Here is a 19,786-nt window from a genome sequence, read left to right as displayed (position 1 = left end):
CTGCGTTTTTTTTCTTTTTTACGAGGTAGGGTGAAAATTTAAATGTTTCTGCATACATACTATATTGATTATAGATATAATATAAAGATATGCTATTCAGATAGGTATTATTGTTATTTATCTAAATTTCTATCTAAATTTCTTTTTTAAATAGCATAGCTACATACTAAAGATAAAGAAAATACATGAAATTTTTTTTATATGCAATATTGAATATAGTATTATAGATTACACAAATATAGTTTTTTTTGGAAGTTATATAAACACTTGTTTTTTAAAATTTATTATAAAAAAATTTTTATTTTTATTTTTAGTAAATACTTTTTCATCAGACTGTTTGTCACAGTGTTTACTGATTAAACATAATTATCAAACTTTCTATAAAAAATAAAATGTTATACGGTTACGTTTCCATGACATGAGATTTATTTAAAACAATTGCATTTTCATTTAAATGAGTGATCCTAATTTCTCTTAAATTTCCTTATACGCTTGCACGCAATAAAAACTCATTTTTTCGTAAACAGATGTAAACGCAAGAGTTAAAAATATTTTAAGTCACTCGGAAAAAAAAAATTATATATTAAAAAAAATAAAACATTTTATATAAAACAGAGGGAAAAAAATTTTAAAGTATGATGAAATGACATAAATTTTTCTAAAAACACTTACCAAATCCTATATTAAAAAATGTACAAGTTTGTTACTTGCATTAAAAGTTAACAACCTCTTGTCCGGCTAGTTTTTCTGTTAACTCTATTGCTTTCCTTTTAATGACTTCAGCCGCATAAGTATATTCGGCACGCGTGCTAAATATTTGTGCTGAAACTCTAGTGGATAAACGACCTTGAACAGGATTGATGAAGATCACTAATCTTTCTTCTTTTATCAAAGACTTTATCAACGCGTCTGCTGCAATGCTGTCGCCTCCATAAACTTCCGTAAAGACGTTTGGTAAGTACACAGTTCGCATGTATGGTGCTTTCATATCTGGCGGCACTTGAATTTCTTCTGTACCCCATTCATGGATGTATAATTGGACAGCCCATTCAACAAGTGGAGTTATATAAGAATGTAGATGGCTCTGGAAATTAGCAAATGTAATTATGTATTTATAAATAATTGTACAACGATTCTAAAATATGTATATAATAATATATGAAATTCTATACAAATATGCATGATTGAACTTAAGAAATGCTAGTTAAAAATTTGAATCGTGGTTTTGAATAAGTATAAAAGACAGAAGCAATTATTATCAAAATAAGCAATTATCATTGAAAACCAGTAATAGATAATTTTATTAGTAGTATGCGCCTGCCAATATTCTAAGGTGGATTTCCCTATCTTTTCCCTAATCCACTACCTGTTTACCCTGATTTAATTTAAAGTTACCCAAACTCAACTTCAGAAAAATTAGACTTTAATTCTTTTGGAAAAATCCTCTTTAATTACAAAAATATAAACAATACGTTATTCGTGTTTTAACCTTAAATTTAAACTTTTTTGTGTTCAATTTTTTCAAAAAATTGTAAATAATTCTGTTTATTACTATTTTATTTTTTCTATACAATAAAAACAACAACTTTAGAAAAAAAAATGCAAACAAAAAAAAAAAATTTGAGCCAAGTTATAATGCTCACTAACTTTATAACAAGTTTCTTTTTAAGACTGGTTTTGGACTCACCTAAAAATGTATTCTTTCGTTATTGTTCAAAACCAAAAAAAAAAAGAATATTTTTCAATTTTAATATTGCTCAAACTTCTTAAAGTCATTGATAAATCACTTTTTTTGCAGAAACTATTTATTAATTATGATATTATTTATTAAACCTTATACTTGCCTGTGCAGAAGTGTCTACTTCAAATCATTACTTTTGTTATTATTAATGCATAAGATTCTAATATAAATGGCGTTTTGAGTTTTAATATATAGCATTTCAATAATTTAAATAAAAACTACAGGTTAAAGTTAAAAACCATTTTTTAAATTAGTTTCAATAACAAAAAATAAAGCCAGAGCAATAATAGGCGGCATTAATATACTGAAACGATGATGAATTCCTATGTTTTTAGAACTGCATAATTCACTAACAAATGTTTGCTAGCAAAAGATTAAATGCAAAAAAAAAAAAATAAAAATAAAAAAAAAATATATATAGAGCGTTTAAAATTGTTAATTCCATTTGAGAAAGTGCCCTCAAATGGTGTCAAATCCAACAACAACATGATGAACAGCTAGAATTATTATACATAGAAATATTTTACACTGAGTAAACATAAATTTCTGCAACGATTACCTGATTTATTAACTGAAATTTTCTTAAAGAGAAAGATTAATAATGTACAAATTTAAAAAGAAGATTTTGAGGCCAAGTTTCAAGATTTGAAAAAAGCTAAAAATATTGTGCAATATTAATCTTTTCCTTATAACAAGGATTTAAATACAAAACGTGCCACAAAATTTTCTGGCACATTTCACTTTGAAGAAAAACAGCTGAAAAATGAAAATATAACTCTAAAAACTGACTAATATTCAAGCTAGAGAATTCGAGGATGATTTTTGAAAAGAACCTCAATTTTACCAAATGTACTATAGCCACACGAGTCAAACATTGACTCTTGTTTTGATCCACATAGGTGAATCAACTTTTTCACGTTTAAAGTTCACCAAATTATGAATGCTTGACTGGAGACATGTAGACAGACTTATTATTAGCAGTAAGATTTTAGTACACAGTTGTGCTCACAACTAATTTTTGTAACTACTTTTCTATTAATATTATTTATAAAATAACACGCTGGTTCAATACCTCCTCCCCCAATCTTTAGCTCATTAGTACACCTACTGCATGTGTTAAATGTCATGGTTTTAATAGGTATATTGCAACACATTTTTAAGAATATAGTGAATCAGAAGATGGCCACCACTTATATAAAGAATGCAAAACATTTCTCAACATCACTAGTATACCCAGCTAACGCAAAACGTTTGAGTACGTTTGATGAATGTTGCGAACGTTTGAGTACTTTCTATGAATGTTCATATAACGTTCTTGAACATTTGCAACATTTATTGGACGTTCTTGAACGTTTTGTGTTAGCTGGGTACTTACTAGTAATAATTAAAAATTTAGATAAAATTAAAAATTCTATAACTTTATAAAAAATTATCAACTTTAATAATTTAAAAAGTATAAAAAAATCTAAATAATAAAATTTAATTTAAATTAAAAGGTTTTTTGTGTTGATCTAGTTTTTTAGTCAACTTTTATCTACTTCAGCTGCTTCTTAAATTTAGGTTTTAAACTTTTAATGATAATTTTATAGTCTTTTTTTTTTTTTACAATAACAAGTTTACATTACATTAACATAATTTTTTCACAATAAGATCTTTTGATTGATAATTTTGCATACATAAACAATGCTTGTGATAAATTGAATCATTTTGCAAATTCATTTTTTAATATGCTTAATCTGATTTGCTGACATATTTTTTTACTTTGCAACAACTTATAACTTTTCTTTCTGGTGCAATACTGTTGTGCTTTCTTTTTTTAGTATGTTAGTATATTCAATTTTAATAGATTTTTGTTTTAATTTTAATACGTTTTGAAAATGATTTGTAATAAAGCTTTTATTATTATAATTTTTTCCATTTATCTTTCATTTTCTGCAGTATTCACCTTCGCTAAGAGAGTCACTCAGTTGAAGAAAATACTTATTTTGAAGTTTGTTGTTACAAACTGTTCTCAGTTTGTAACAACAAATTAAACCTTTAACTTTGAAACAAATGTAACCCTTTAACTTTGAAGCCCCATTAAGCATACTTGCTGCATGGAGAAACAAGTTGAGCACAGTACTACCAGGAACATGAGGAGGAGGGGGGGGGATTGAACTCAAAATCTCTCACTTACTAAGTAGGCACTCTACCACTACACTGCTACCATATATATCAACCACTACATTACCTAATTTACACATGTAATGATTTAAATTTGTAACAAAATATGAGTAATTGTATTGCTATTAAATTATTCCTTCGTATATTTTTATAGTTATACAAATTTTGTCTCGATTTTTAGTTATTTTTTAATCAGTAATACTTAAAATCATTAGTAGAACATCTTAATAAAGCTAAAAAAATGATAAAAACTCATTATGCAAATGTTTTTTCTTGTTACAGGAAGTTAACCTCCCATCATCCTACTGTTTATATTTACCCGGTTTCATGGTAATATCTATTATTAGAAATAAAGCCAAACTGGCACCAATATCAATAGCATTTGTAAATATTTGTATTGTTCTACTATTTGATTATTAATATATTACCACAAGAAACTTTTGAAACTGAAATCTTACTTTTCTGAGTTTAAAAAACTGAGGCTAAATTATGCAAGAATAATGTAACCATCAAAGTTCTTTGATACATATATTTGACCACTTTCTTTGAAGCTTTAACACATGGCACATTTAAACTAAAAAAGTTTATCATTTAAGACATCAGTAGATAAGTTTGCATGTACATAGAAAAACAATATTTTTTCTTTTATATTTTCAATTGTGCTTCAAAAATTCAATTGCCATTTTTTAGGTAAACTTTTATAAAGCTTTACATAACAAATATCCAGTCGACATTCTATTTACTTATTTCGCTAAAGCATTCGACACTGTATTACATAAACATTTTAAGTTTTAATAATAAACTTGCTGCATGGATAAAATCATTCTTAAGTAACAGACAACAACAAGTAGTACTTGGAAAACCTGTCTGACTAGTGTCCAATTAGAAGTCATGTAATACAAGGATCAGTATTTGGACCACTTTTATTTACAATATTCATAAATGACTTTCCTTGTCAATTGTCCACGCAACAAAAATATACGCCAATGATAGTATAATTCTTGCTAAGCTGGACGAAATTGGACACTAAGAAATAAATTACAAAATGAAATAGATAAAAAAGCCAAATGGTGTCAAGTATGGAGGATGAAACTTAATGCATGTAAATGTAAAATTATGCATTTTGGTAAATATATTAAAAAAAGAGAACATACTATCTTAGACTACAATCATAACATACGAATTTAAATTGAAGTCATACGATACAATCATAACATACGAATTCAAATTAAATTTAGAAAAAGACCTAGGTGTTTTGATATCTACTTATGGAAAATAAAGCCAACATATTTGAGATCTACTGATGGAAAATAAAGCCAACATACTGCACCAACAGAGCTAAGAAAATGCTAATCTAAAAAGCTTTAATTAAACACACTTTTAAATTCTAAACCATCTCAATTGCTAAAATATTGTACAAAGTCTTTGTTTGATCCCTTCTCAAATATGCAGCATCAGTTTGGAATTCATCAAAGAAATACAATATATAAGCTCTTGAAAAAGTTCAAAGAAGAGCAACTCGAACAAGAAGCCTCTTACATCTAAGTTTTGAATCAAAAATAATAAGAAAACCTAAAGAGTTATTGGAACAATCTGCATACAGAAGAAACTCCATTAAATTCAAAAAGAAATTAATAAAAGAATGTTGTCGATAAAGAGAGAATTTCATTTTTAATAGAATAGCTACTGCATGGAATCATCTTCCTCCATATGTCGTGCTACCTACATCAGTGAAAGTGTTCAAAAAACGATTAGAGGAATTAAAAGAGGAATATGTTAAAAGCGAACATCAAGTCATCAACTGATATAGAGTGTGCTTATTACACACTATTGTTTAACACTTTTGCTATAAATTATTTTAATTGTTTTTTTTGTTAAATTTCAGCAAGAAATAGTTATAACTATTATTAACTATTTTTAGTGCAATTCGCTTTATCCCATTAAATAGCTCCCTCCACTTCTAACTCTGTGCATGCATGGTAGATAACACTTAAGACTGAGTTTTTTGATTGTTGCACAATAGGTAGAATATTAATATTCCAAGAACTATCTTCAAAGATTCATTTTTATTTTGATCTTTTTTTTAATGGGTTCAGCACTTTTTTTAAAGAATTTATTAATCTCCATCTTCAAATGAGCTTAAACCTAAGTACATATCTAATGGCATGTAAAAAACATGTCACCCTGCATATTATCTAGAAGTTAGTTTGCAGATTTTTTTGCAATTTTTTATTTTAATTGATATCTAATTAAATTTACAAAATTAAAAATATACTTTGTATTGCAAAATAATATCTGGGTAGTGAAACAAAAAGAATTTATTACACTAGATTTTTTTTAATTCGAATTACCCAAGACCATGAAGGTCACTAAAATTGAGGAGGCTACTTTAGTTGTGGTTACAACCCTCTCTCAATTCTATAACTCTGAAACATAAACCTTGACAAACAAAGCTGCTGCGCGGAGAAACGAATTGAGAGCGGTACTACCAGGGACATGGTGGGGATTGAACTCGCAACTTCTCACTTGAGGCAAGCCACTACCACTACACCATACTGTATAAATAAAGATAAAACTTATTTTTTTCCAAATGCAACCAAACTCGAATTTATCTGATCAAAATTCGAACATAAACTTGAATATAAAGTTGAAAAAATGTAGAATTTTTCGATCCCATCCCTAACCAATGTATAGAAAAAGTAAACCACAATTTAATTCAAAAATATACTTTATTCTGAATAATTTTTTGAAGTTGTTATTGCTATCAAAAACTAATCTAGAAATGGCCTAATACAAAACAGTACTATGAAGCTGTTTTGTACTTGGCCATTTTTAGAAAGCTCCTTTGACAACTTTTTAACCAATACTATTTTCAATTCAAATTACAACACAAAAATACATTTATCTTTTTATTTTTGTGTGACTATTAAAGTTTTTCAGATTTTGTTTGAACAAATTATTTTATTAACAAAACAAAAACCTGTATAAAAACATTTTTCTATACATTAGATGTTTCTATAAAAAGTTCTTTCGCTTATTAGTCATTTGTGATTTAATGGATTGGAATCATTATCTTATACTTTATATATATATATATATATATATATATATATATATATATATATATATATATATATATATATATATATATATATATATATATATATATATATATTTATATATATATATATATATATATATATTATGCATAACTGTTTCCCTTTAGAGATATAAGAATCTAAGAATATGGAAAAAAAATCATCTAAAGATAATATGACATTTAAAACAAACTCATGTTAAAAAAAACTATTTAAATATTTAATAGGACTATATAAGCTACTTACTATTCCACCAATATTCTTCATATACTCTCCAACAGAATAGCCTGCAGTAAGCATTGCAGTGTAATTCTTTGTTCCTTGTCTCCAGAATCGCTGATGAAAGTTCATATAAGCGTGATGTGAAACCCATGATGGCTGCATTTGATCATGATATTTACTCTTCACATACATAATAGCACAGCTTTTAGGAGTATAGTACCACTTGTGAAGATTTCCTAAAATTGTTTTAAAGCATCATGTTTTTTGAAGCATTATTAAATAAATAGAAAATTAAATTTATTTTAGGTATGCTTAAACTGAGATATAAAATTTCCAAAACATACTGAATTAGTGATTCTAGCTTGATCATTATTGGATTTGATTCCGTATTTCATATATTTCTTCTCTATACTTGTGTTTTATACAATATATATTAAAAAATACCTAATATAACAGTTCCTTAACTGTTAACAGTTCCATAACATAGATTGGTCCCAACCTCCAATATCATTTTTTTTTTGCAAAATATTTTTATTAATTAAAAGAGAATTTAAGAATTTGTAAATAGTGCAGATAGAATATAATATTATTAAAGTAATTTAAAAAAAATAATGATATAAAAAAGATATAAAATTAAAAACCACCAACTCATACCTAAATAAATGTCAACATTGTAGTTCTCAACGTCCAAATATAGTTGTCCAGGTGCATGAGCCCCGTCAACAACTGATATAACATTGTACTTTTGACATATAATTCCAAGATCATGAATTGGTAAAACAACAGAAGATGCACTAGTAATGTGATCAAAAATTGCTAACTTGATTCTCGGATGTTTCAGAATAGCATCTTCAAATTGTGCGCACAAATCTTCTTTTGAATGAATCGGGAACTGAATTTCCAAGTTAACAACTTTCACATTATATTCTTTTGCAAGCACATCTATTGCTTTTAAAACAGCACTGTACCCAATGCTTCGCAAGCATAATATTGAGTCACTCTTGGTAAAGTTGCGAAGAAAAGAACGAAGAGAAACATTTATACCTTCAGTAATATTTTCAACAAAAACAAGATTATCAGGGTGACAACCAACAGCGTTAGCAACTACAACACGACTTTCTTCATACTTTTCTATCAGTGTAAACCGATAAAATAAGTCTGGACAGCATTCTGTTTGCCTCTAAAGTTTTAGGAGATTAAAAAAATACAAATCTTATTTTTTATTTACTGAGAAAAATTTGTACTTAGCTTTTAATAAAACTTATGAGCATGGCTAATCATAATTTAGACCAGTTTTTACTTATCGTTTACGTTTAGTTTATGCGAGTGACATCATAACCAGACTAATTTTTTTAAATTTTACAAAAAGAGCACAACTTACAGAACTATCTTTAACAACCTGAAATAATAATTGAAAAATGTAACTGGGTCATTCCATATGAAAACATTTGGACCATGTCGTCCTTATGTCTCAGAATTGTTTTATTTTCACACATTTGCAATCCATATTAAATAAATGATAACTGCCAATTGAAATAATACTGATTCAGTAATTTAGTGATAATATGAAATGACAATTAAACAATTTTGACATATAATATCTTGATAATGGTTTAGGGGATGCCTAAAACTTGAAACTACAATAGATTTTTAGCTTGAGGTATTTAAAAATAGCACTATCAGGACTTGATAACTTCAAGTCATGCCGCTTATATCCATTATTATTCAAAAATATTGACTTTAAAACTTTTGATTTTTGCAGCCAAAAGCCAAATAGAGAGGGGTTGTTCAAAATCCCAGGTAAAAAGTTTAATTGTATATCATTACTTAATTTAAGGTCTACTGAAAAAAATAGATCTATACATTATTTCTCTAATACTTGATCAAAGTCAAAAATAACATCTTTTCATAACTTTGAAAGCTTAAATTTTGTAATGATGAAGATTGTTTTTAAAAACATTTTTTTTTAATAAAATATCGAAATAGTTTTATTTAATGACTAATCTAAAACATATATATAATCATAGATCAAGATGGACAAAGGGGCAGTGAGGTCATGTGCAACTCCTTCCTTGCCCTTTTCATTTGTTTTATTATAATTTTATTTTAAATAATATTAAATTAATAATAAAATTTTAAATAATTTTATCATTAAAAATTTTTAAAAATAACATAAAATTAAAAGATGTTAATATACTATTTAGTAACTAGGTTCAGACAGAGTTCTTATATTATATGTATTAAAATTAAACAAGAGATTTTATTTTTTTAAAAAGGTCATACTTAACTTGTTTGTGTTTTTTTAAAGAATGATCAAGAATCTTATTGCTTAGTTGTTTGTTTAGCTAGTAATATTATAAATAATAAATATATTTAATATAAAGAAATGTGATGTCGGAAAAATTCTCAACATTCATTGCCCCAAAACAGAACTTTCTAATAAGCAAGGTTTTGTTTAAATGAAAGATATAATCTACTTATAATATTATTTAATGTAATGAGTAGATATATCTACTTATTATATTATGACACCAAAATGATAACAGCATCTAATTAAACTAAATATTTTTAAATATCATAAAAAATTTTTAAAAAACATTTAGTTTAATTAGATGCTGTTATCATGAGCAACCTGTTAAATAATCTTTTGAGAGATAAATTAGAAAGAGTTGCGACCCTATCGGAACACACAAGGAAAGTAAAAAAAGTGCTATAGACAGAGTTGTTAAAATATCTTTTTTTAGCGTATAATATTGTAGCAGTTTCTTTGAATGATGTTAAAGAATAAAAGAATGATGACAGGAAAAAAAGATTTTGTTAATATTAAGAAAAACCAACATGTTTAAAAAAGGTTATACTAATTAATTTCAATGAATTACATGCTGCATTTAAAAAAGACTATCCTAATGCCAATGTCAGTTTGTCAAAAGAATAGTTCCACATATTAATCATCCAAAATTTATGAAAATTTTGAACCATGGGTCCCCATAGTTTCTTCAAACTTCTTTAGCTGTTGAATGTCGCAAAGAAAACACAAAAAATGTAAGCCCAAAATGTTAAAAGGTTCTAGAGATATTTCCATTTTAATATTGACCTGGTTTCCTAAAATGATTCCACTTTCATAAAATTTTGAAAAAACAGATAAAATAAGAAATAACAAAAGTAAAAATATGAAAATAAACATCTATAATGCTTTTTTGATGCTGAATTCAATAAAAGTACTTTAAACATTGAAACATAAACAATTGGTTCATATAAGTAAATTCTTATTAAGATGTATTCTATTGGCTTAATTACATCAAAGACATGGATCGGCCAACAAGATGTTATAGAAATTTTAGGCAATGATGGAAAAAAAAAATCATAAGGCTGTAACATTGAACTATCAAACTTAGGAATGTCATGTGTGAGACATACTGAAAATATTTGAAAATGTATCCCATATGACAGAAAGCTTGATGTGAAGCATTAAATGCACATACAAAAAAAATAATAAAAAATAAAATAAAAAACTAGTACGTAGCTGTAAAATTTAAATATTTTATTATTATATATAATTTTTCAACTTTTTTTTTCAACTTTCTAAAACATGACAAAATAAATGTGAGGACAATCTTTTTTTTTTAGAAATTATTTTTAGAAAATCGTAGTTACAATAAAAATGTATGTCAATGTCAAACTATGCCTGGAAAATAAGTTTATGTCAAACTATGGAAAATAAACATGGAAAAAAATATGTGTAAGCATTGGAAAAAACATCAATAAATAAAAAAACAAACATCTTTTGTGTATTTAAAAGAACTGTATGCATTATACAAAGAAAAGAATCCTGAAATGCAAATAAGCAACTCAAATTTGCTTCATTTAGACCAAATTGGCCTAAATGAAGCAAAATTTAAACACTTGCACCAGGAAAAAATGTCATGTATAAGTGTTCTATTTACTTTTAGTTCTATTATTACACATTCTACTTGTTTTTACCAAACTACAGATTGTGCAGCACTATTGGGTTTGACAGTAGATGTTCCAACATTTCTTGAACAATTAGTATCTTGCTTTGAAAAGGTACAAGCTCATTCTTTAATTGCATACTCTCAAACAAAGTACATTAATCAACTAAAACAAAATATGGATCAATCAAGCATAATAATTATTGGCAACTTTGCAGAAAACTATGCTTTTGTAGTTCAAGATGAAATGCAGAGCTACCACTTGAACACCCAATGTTTTTACATCCATTATAATATATAATAAAGATGATGAACATGTACTAAAAAATATTTCTTATTGTTTTATATCAGTTGACATTACATACAGTGTTACCCACATGCGCAAACTATTTCAACTAATCTTACATTGAAAACAAAATTTCTCAATTTGTCCAAATGATTCACTGATGGTTGTGCAGGGCAATAAAAAATTTAAAAACTTTTTCAATCTATGCCAACTAGCAAGTAAGTTCGGACTTAATGCTGGATGAAATTTTTTTTGCGGAAAATCGTTATGAGATGGGATTGACAGTACTGTAAAAAAGTTGACAGCCCAAGAAAATTTGAAACAAAATCAATTTTACCCAACCAAAACCACATTCAACTGTTTTATTTCCAACATAAACATATTGAAAATGCTATCTGTTTTATAAGCTTGCTCTAGTTCTAATAGAAACTTTTGGGTTACAAGCTAGTAGAAAATGTAGTATTCAAGCCAAGGCAAAGTACTGACCATACAGCTGCTGCTGTTACAATAAATGCCACAAGATGATAAGCTTACCAAACATTCTCATGTTTACTCCTCATAAATCAACTCATAAAGTTGATGTTTACTTTTTACAATTGGAATTTATTTTATAGAGAAAGCATTTTTAAAACAAAAGTCTTTTTTTTTTTTCCAAAAGATGTCGATTATGACACAGGAATTATTTACAAGATTCAAAAAAATAGAACAATAAATCAAAGAAAATCTACCTGAGTGAAGTATTTTTCCGATGAGTGCGGAGCACATTTTAAAAACTTAATCAATTTTTGTCATCACAATAAAGACCTATGGTTCAAATGCTAAATGGGTATTTCTTGCTACCAGCAAATGGTAAATTCCCCTGTGATAGAATTGCAGCCCTCAATGCAGCCCAAATCAATCAAACTAGAGTACAATTAAAAAAATGCATTTAGGTGGTAGAACAGTTACTGGCACAAAGATGTACCATCATTAATTCCTATTTTTTACTTCAAATAAGATAACTTATAAAATAAAAAAAATTCTGATAAAAATGATGAGTGCTGGGTGCTCAATTCTAAAGTTATATGCCTAACTTCCAATATCAGGTTGTAAATACAACATATCTAATTTAGGTTTAAAGAATATAAATATATAAAATCAATAAGACATTTCTTGAAACTATTGGTCATTAAAGTACTATTTTGAATTTCTTACGCAAAAATCTAATGGGGTTTCAAAGTTAAGGAAAATCCCTTAAACCATTATCAGATATCAAATGTAAAAGTTACCTCTTTGTTATTAGAATTGTAGGATTTTGTTAATTTTTATTGAATTTTGATTTTATTAATACTTTTTTTTTTAATAACAGGTTTATTAAAGTTACTTATTTTTGTCTTTTCTTTACTTTAGAGTAGTATTAAGAAATTTTATAAAAAAAGATTGCAAGACTTTTTATGTTTATTTGCTACAAAATAGAAATACTACTGTTAATTTGTATCATGATAATAGTGAAATTGAAATGATTGATATTGGGCTTTAAGAAGTTATTAGTGTAAATGCTAATAGACAACTTGAAAATAATAGTTGAAATGGAAGAGATAGAGCAAAGTGAAATGAAATTTATCATTGTCAAAATGTAAGAAATGCTGCTCGGCAAGCAGAAATTAATTTGAACCCCAATAAGGATAATGTGGTTAGGCAAGTTGATAATAACTTTTGTCAAATTGAAAGAAATGGACCTAGGTGAAATAAAATTAATCATGAAATTAATCTACAAAGTCTATGAAATGCAACTAAACAAGGAAGAATGCATTGTATAGCAAGAAGTAATAATATTCCAGGTTATAATTTTTAAGGAGAACTGAACCCAATCTGTCAGCATTGTGGTGCTAAAAAGTTTGCTGATGAAAAACATTTTCTATGTTACCATAATGAAAGATAATTTTGCCTCCACTTTCACTACTTCCACAAGCTTTACAAGATTTATTTACAAGGAGTTATATAGATCATAATTCCAATATGAATTTTTTTAAACATTTTAGATGTGTATCTGTTTTTTGCTTCATTTAAAGCTAATGTGGTTCAACTTAGGAATCATGACCACCATATATTAGAATATGTGGTCAGGCTTTTCATTGTGTAGGTAATTTTAGGCCAGATCAAGATATTTCCCCACATATTGTCAAATGTATATCTATGACCCATTTGCAACAGTAAATTTTAGAATGCAACAACAGTGAAATGAAATGTTTATTAGTGAAATAAACCTATTTGCTTTTGCATTTAAAAACATGGCTGAAGTAGAAGATAAAGAAATTCATCAAGTAACTTTAGAGTATTTAAACTCAAATTAAATAATCTCCTAAATGATATTTTTAAGCATGGTGTATTAGGAAAAATTGTAACTCATGTTCAGGTTATTGAACTTCAAAAGTGTGGTTTGCCACATGTTCATATTTTACATCATTTTGCAAATGATGATAAGCTGGGTTATACAATGGCACTCCAATGAAAGTTCGTACTCTTCAAAATAATTATATTGATGCAGAGGTTTTGATAGGTGTTTCTGGTGGTAAACAGGTCTTTGTTCCTCGAATTCAGTTGACTCCATCAGATTCTAACTTACCTTTTGTTCTGAAATGTCGTCAGTTTCCTGTCAGATTAGCTTATTCAATGGCAATTAATAAAAGTCAAGGTCAAACATTTGATAGAGTTGGTGTATACCTAAAAAAACATGTTTCTCTCATGGACAACTATATCACAATGGGCCAAACAGTGGACATAGCCCGAAAATCAATGTTACCAAAATAAATTTAAGTTGATAGCCAAATAAATTTCCAGTCCATTAAAGAAAATTAATTCAAAAGCATGATTTGTACAGGAAATTTGCTAGTTTGAATAATGTAAATTTGTCGCAAAAGATATGTAATAGGTATAAACAATACATAAAATTCATTTTTGGCATTATATAAGAAAAAATGTCAAAATATAAGCAGTGCTAATGTGATAATTGTATGTAGAAACAATCTTAGACTGCAGTTTATGGAATAGAATATTGTACAAAATTTTTTTTACATATCATATCTTTTTTTTTTAAACATCCTCCCTTCCAACAAGACTGCAAGCAACCACTAATTAGAGTTGGAAGTTACTGGAAGAGAAAAGATGAAGATTGTAGAGCAAGATAACGATTGACAGACAACTTAAAGGATTGCAAATTATATGAATTAAGAAAGCAAGATAAAGGAAGCAAATTCCAAAGAACTGATGTTCGCGGAAAAAAACTAGACAAATAAGAGTTTTTGGAGCACTTAAGAACAGTCAAAGAAAAAGGATGAGACTCAATTGAATGACAAGTAACATGAGAATGAATTTTAGTAGATGGTACAAGAGACACTAGCTATTAGAGAAGTGCCCATTATAGTATTTGCAGAAAAGAGAAAGAGAAGCAACATTACGACAATGTGATAATGGTTGAAGGTTGGCTGCAAGAGCAGGTCCAACTATGTTTACAATGTGCTTTTGCAACTTATCTAAATGAGAATGGGCATCATTAGAAGATCCACCCCAGTAATGGCAACAGTATTCCATACAAGGCCGGATTTGAGATTTATAGAGATAGAGAATAGACTTCAGAGTAAGAAAGTGATGAGCTCGATAACGAGATGCAACCTTAGCAGATGCTAGTTTTGCAACAGATTTGATATATGGTTTCCAAGAAAGATCGGAAGTAAGAGTTAATCCTAGAAGATGAAGAGTGGATGACTCTTCGAGTACATCACCGTTCATAAATATAGGAAGATCTAAATTATTGCAACAACAATTGGCTGAAAAAAATTGAGTTTTATCTGTATTGAAGTTCACCAGCCACAGTGAGCCCCATGCTGTAGTAGAAGTGAGATCCTTTTCAAACTCAAATGCCCCCTCTAAGCAATTAGAGAGTGTTGGCTTCTTATCATGACAAGAACAAATGTTAGTATCATCAGCAAACAATGCCACATTAGATGTGAGAATATCTGGAAGATCGTTAATGTTAATTAAAAAGAGTATAGGGCCAAGGATAGAATCTTGAGGAACACCTGAAATTACAGAATATGAAGAAGAGTGCTGTCCATCGAGGACAACTTTTATACTACAATTGGAAAGGAAGGATTCAATAATCTTAAAGACGATGTCAGATACACCATAAGAAGAAAGCTTATGGAGAAGACCAGCATGCCGAACTTTATCAGCAACTTTTGAAATGTCAAGAGCGATGGCCTTAACCTTCTCCACCTTTATCTAATGTACGATAAAACCTATCAGTTATTACTGTTAGCAAATCAGCTGTAGAACGAGAAGATCGAAATCCATATTGATGGTCAGAAAGTAAGTTATTAAATTCAAGATGAGAAATTAAGTGTTTGTTAAGATTCATAAACTTTGTTTATGATAGGAAGAAGACTAATGGGACGAATCAGATTGCTCTCCAGAATTTTTAAAGATAGAAATAACAGATGCTGCTTTTCAGCAGGTTGGAAAACAAGACTCTGATAAGCACTTCTTGTTGAATAGTTTTGAAAGTATAGACGACAGCTTCAGAGAACAATTCTGCAAGACTATAACAAGTATGTTGTCTGGGCCACAAGCTGTAGAAGAGTCTAGGCAGGAAATCACTTTAGATACAGAAGCTGGAGTGATATGAATGTCAAGCAATGGATCAAGCTGTTTGACGGCTATATCAGGTAGAACGCAGCTAGTGGAATTAAGAAGTGAAAGCAAACAATTCAGCTTTGTTTCTAGCAGTTATAAACAGACATCTGTTTTCTGGAGAATTGTTTTGCTGATAGATATGGAAGTAACGGTTTCGATTGGCAATCCCAGCAGCACAGTGTGAGGAAAACAATGGAGGAGAGTGAGGCTTGACCTGGAATTGTCAAGAGGGAACAAAAGATTCCAAGCCAGCCTAAATTCACAAAGTTATGTAAGCACATTTGTTGACAGGAAGACGAAAGACGTGGAGAAACTGAACACTGACTAGGATCAGAAACAAGACATAAGTCGAGTAGAGAAGGTAAATGATTTGGGTTGTCTGGAAAGCAAGTTGGAAAGTTGACTATTTGAGTTAGGGATTGAGAAAGGCAAAAGTTGTGGGCTTTAATGCATGCAGAATCATTGACACTAGAGCCAAGTCATTCAGTGTGATGAGAATTAAAGTCACCGACAACAACAATATAGGCTGATGGATTAAGAGAGAGAGCTTGGTTAATATGATCAGAAATAACATCAAAAAGAGTGCAGTCTTGAGATGAAGGAGAGCGATATAGAACAAAGAGAAAGGCGATAGAGTGAAGTGATGCTAAACGAAAGCACATGAAAGAATAGTCTGTGGATTCAAACCTAGTTGGGTGAATTCTTACAAAGGTAAATGCCCTGGTTAAACATTTGACTATTAGAGTCTTTACGAATTAAAGGAAGATAACCATCAACACTAAGATCGCAAGATGAGACAGCTGACCTCAAATTAGTCTCACAAAGAGCAAGTAGGTCTGGTGAACTTTGCAATAGAGAAGACTCAACAGAAGAAAAGTTACTTCAAAGACCACGAATATTAGTGAATGATAGATTTAGAGAACTTGGTGATGATGATGGTTTTTTGTGTTTTATAGTTTTTGATACTTTATTCATTTTTAAATTTGTTAAAGAACTTGACTCAAAGCATAGATAGTACTCAGAACACTGTTTAATAGCCCAAGCAATTGCCACCTAAATACTATTAATAAACCCTAAGCCATAACAAAGGGCTCCAAATGTGGCCTTGGCAATGCACACCAAAAGTACAAACAGAGACACCATCCATGCGCAACATGGCACTGTTAATACTTTGATATTTTTCAGCTGTTGATAGAATCAGCCTCTCTGAGAGCTACCACAGAGTTCGGGAAACCTGACTACCAGCCGGCCTCAGAACCATAAAACTGAGTTTTATAGCTGTACCCTCATTAGGAGATAATATAATGAGTTGCCTAGTCATAAAAACAGAGACACAAGCAAAACCCATGCATTGAGTCAAGAAGATCCAGCATTCAACATCCTAAACTGGAAACAATGTATTAAAAATGCATCTGCGCCAGCCTAATAGATGAAGAAGAGGTGCAAGGCTGGTCAACAGATAGAATTTGTTTATCCCTTAAGATAGAATCTGTTATACACATATATATAATATATATATATATATATATATATATATATATATATATATATATATATATATATATATATATATATATATATATATATATATATATATATATATATATAGTATATATATATATACATACATAATATATAATAAAACAACTGAAATTTAGAAAATTTTAGTGTTTTTTGACTAATTTTTTATCAGAAAAAATAATTTATCTCAAAAAAGCTAAGTTGGCACTAGTAAACCCATATATTTTTAAACTCCTATAACAAAGAGGAAGTAAGATGCTTTTTAACTAAAATATGCCAACTTAGCACTTTTAAACAAAACTGAACAACCCTACCCCTATAGTTTAATTTTTTTTTAAATATATTTAAAAATATTAATGCAAATAGTTTTACATTATTTTGTACATATTTTTATAAAGGGAAGATGTGTTCAGTAAAAGTGTCTAGAAATTAATAAAAAGATTAAGACAAATTTTTGACCAATACCTTCACCCCCCTAGCCCTCTTTTCTATTAAACTTTTTGACCAAATTTAATCTAGATAGTACAACCATTAATAAAAAAAAATATTGCAGCATTGAAATCTTTTTTAAAATGAACGAATCGCAAAAGTTAAAATCATTTTGTTTAAAAAGTTATTAGATAATGAATCAATAAAAAATATTTATATCTTTAGTTTAATAACAATGAAGCTCGCTGACTTCGACTTATTTGAAATTTTTATTGCTGAGAAAAATAAACAACCAAAAACTATTTCTGTAAATATAACAAGTTATATACTGGAAATTGCTAAGGCACTTGGCTCCGATAAATTGATGTTTGCACACAAAAAAAAAATAGATCAGAATAGCTGGCAAAGATCTGCATCTGAAGAAAAACAAACTTAAAAAAAAGACTATCCTGGCATTCAATTCAAAGCTGGTAAGGAAACCTTGTTTGAAGAGTATGTTAAAGAATAACTCTTTCAATAAGTTTCCAATAGAAACAATTTAAAAACTTTGTGCCCTTGGTAGGCATTCATATACAAACCAAAAAAAAAACTTTTTCAACTGCTGGTTTTTATATATATTGTTTAGTTGGAAACATCTCAGAAGAAAACAATCTGAATTAACACCAATTATTATGAATTATCTTGAAATTTATTCTTGTGTTTACTTCAGTCTATTTCAGGCTATTAAACTGACAATCCAAAGGATATTGGAGAACATTTTTTAAAATATAAACATTGAAAATATACTAATGAAAATAAAGTTTGGATTTGATGGTAGCGGAAGCCATGAAATATTTAATTAAAAAGATAATGTTAACACTGACAATATTTTTTCCATTTTCACTTGAAACAGAAACAGGTTTGTTGATATGGTTGCAAAATTCATAAAATGCCCCACTTAGTCACAAAGCGCTGAGTCTTCAATTGGTAAAAGAATCAAGAGAAACTGATTGTCTGTCTTTTTGATTTTGACATTGAAGAGTAAAAAAATAAAGGTTTCCTTATGTTAAAAGAGGGAAAACAATTTAGTGTGAAGGCGAAAGTGCATTCACATATGATGGATATAAAAACATCGAATCTTTTTAGTTGGTTTTAAGAAAAACCTTAAAACTAATTTCAACCTGTGATGTAAAATCAATACAAGTAAATTGATAACTTGTAATAGTGTTGTATTATTCTATATTTTTAATATGTGAACATGCTTGATATTAAAAATTGTTACATTTAAAAATTGCTGATATTTTTATAGGTTCTTCATGATTTACTGGGTATATTTGACCATTTCATGAAGATTTATGTACATGTGAAAGTTAGTGTTTTTGATTGGTCTTAGTCCCCGTTCAGTGCTTCAAATAGATTTCTGAAGCAACCAGACACTTCATAATAAAAAGAGATATTAAAATAAACAGGTATAAAATGGGACTACCTTGATACAATAGGAAAAGGAGGAACAACAGGTTATATAACTAGAGAACTATTGCACAAAAAATCATATAGGGACTTAATTATTGCACAATTGCCTGTTCAACATCATGCAATATTTCAAAAGTTTTAATTGGTGCTCTTAGTAATTCTTTATTTCTCTTAGTAATTCTTTAATTCTTGTCAATTTAACAGACACCATTAATTGAATGTGGATATCATCTAATTAAATTTTTTTTGACAA

General features: G+C 28.5%; 1 protein-coding gene across 2 annotated transcripts in view; it reads right to left on the bottom strand.

The window, feature by feature from the left end:
- Positions 1-636: 636 nt before the first annotated feature.
- Positions 637-19,786, bottom strand: part of LOC100210723 (uncharacterized) — a 33,680-nt gene continuing 14,530 nt past the window's right edge. For both annotated transcript variants that reach the window (XM_065818305.1, XM_065818304.1), the window contains 3 exons: positions 7,879-8,404; positions 7,249-7,460; positions 637-1,084 (listed from right to left, as the gene is read on the bottom strand). In XM_065818305.1, the coding sequence (XP_065674377.1) occupies positions 713-1,084; positions 7,249-7,460; positions 7,879-8,404 (1,110 nt within the window). In that variant the 3' untranslated portion in view covers positions 637-712. The remainder of the gene's footprint in view (positions 1,085-7,248; positions 7,461-7,878; positions 8,405-19,786) is intronic.

This window comes from Hydra vulgaris, chromosome 14, assembly GCF_038396675.1.
Source record: "Hydra vulgaris chromosome 14, alternate assembly HydraT2T_AEP".
Taxonomy (NCBI): domain Eukaryota; kingdom Metazoa; phylum Cnidaria; class Hydrozoa; order Anthoathecata; family Hydridae; genus Hydra; species Hydra vulgaris.
This window is presented reverse-complemented; position numbering and strand designations above follow the sequence as displayed.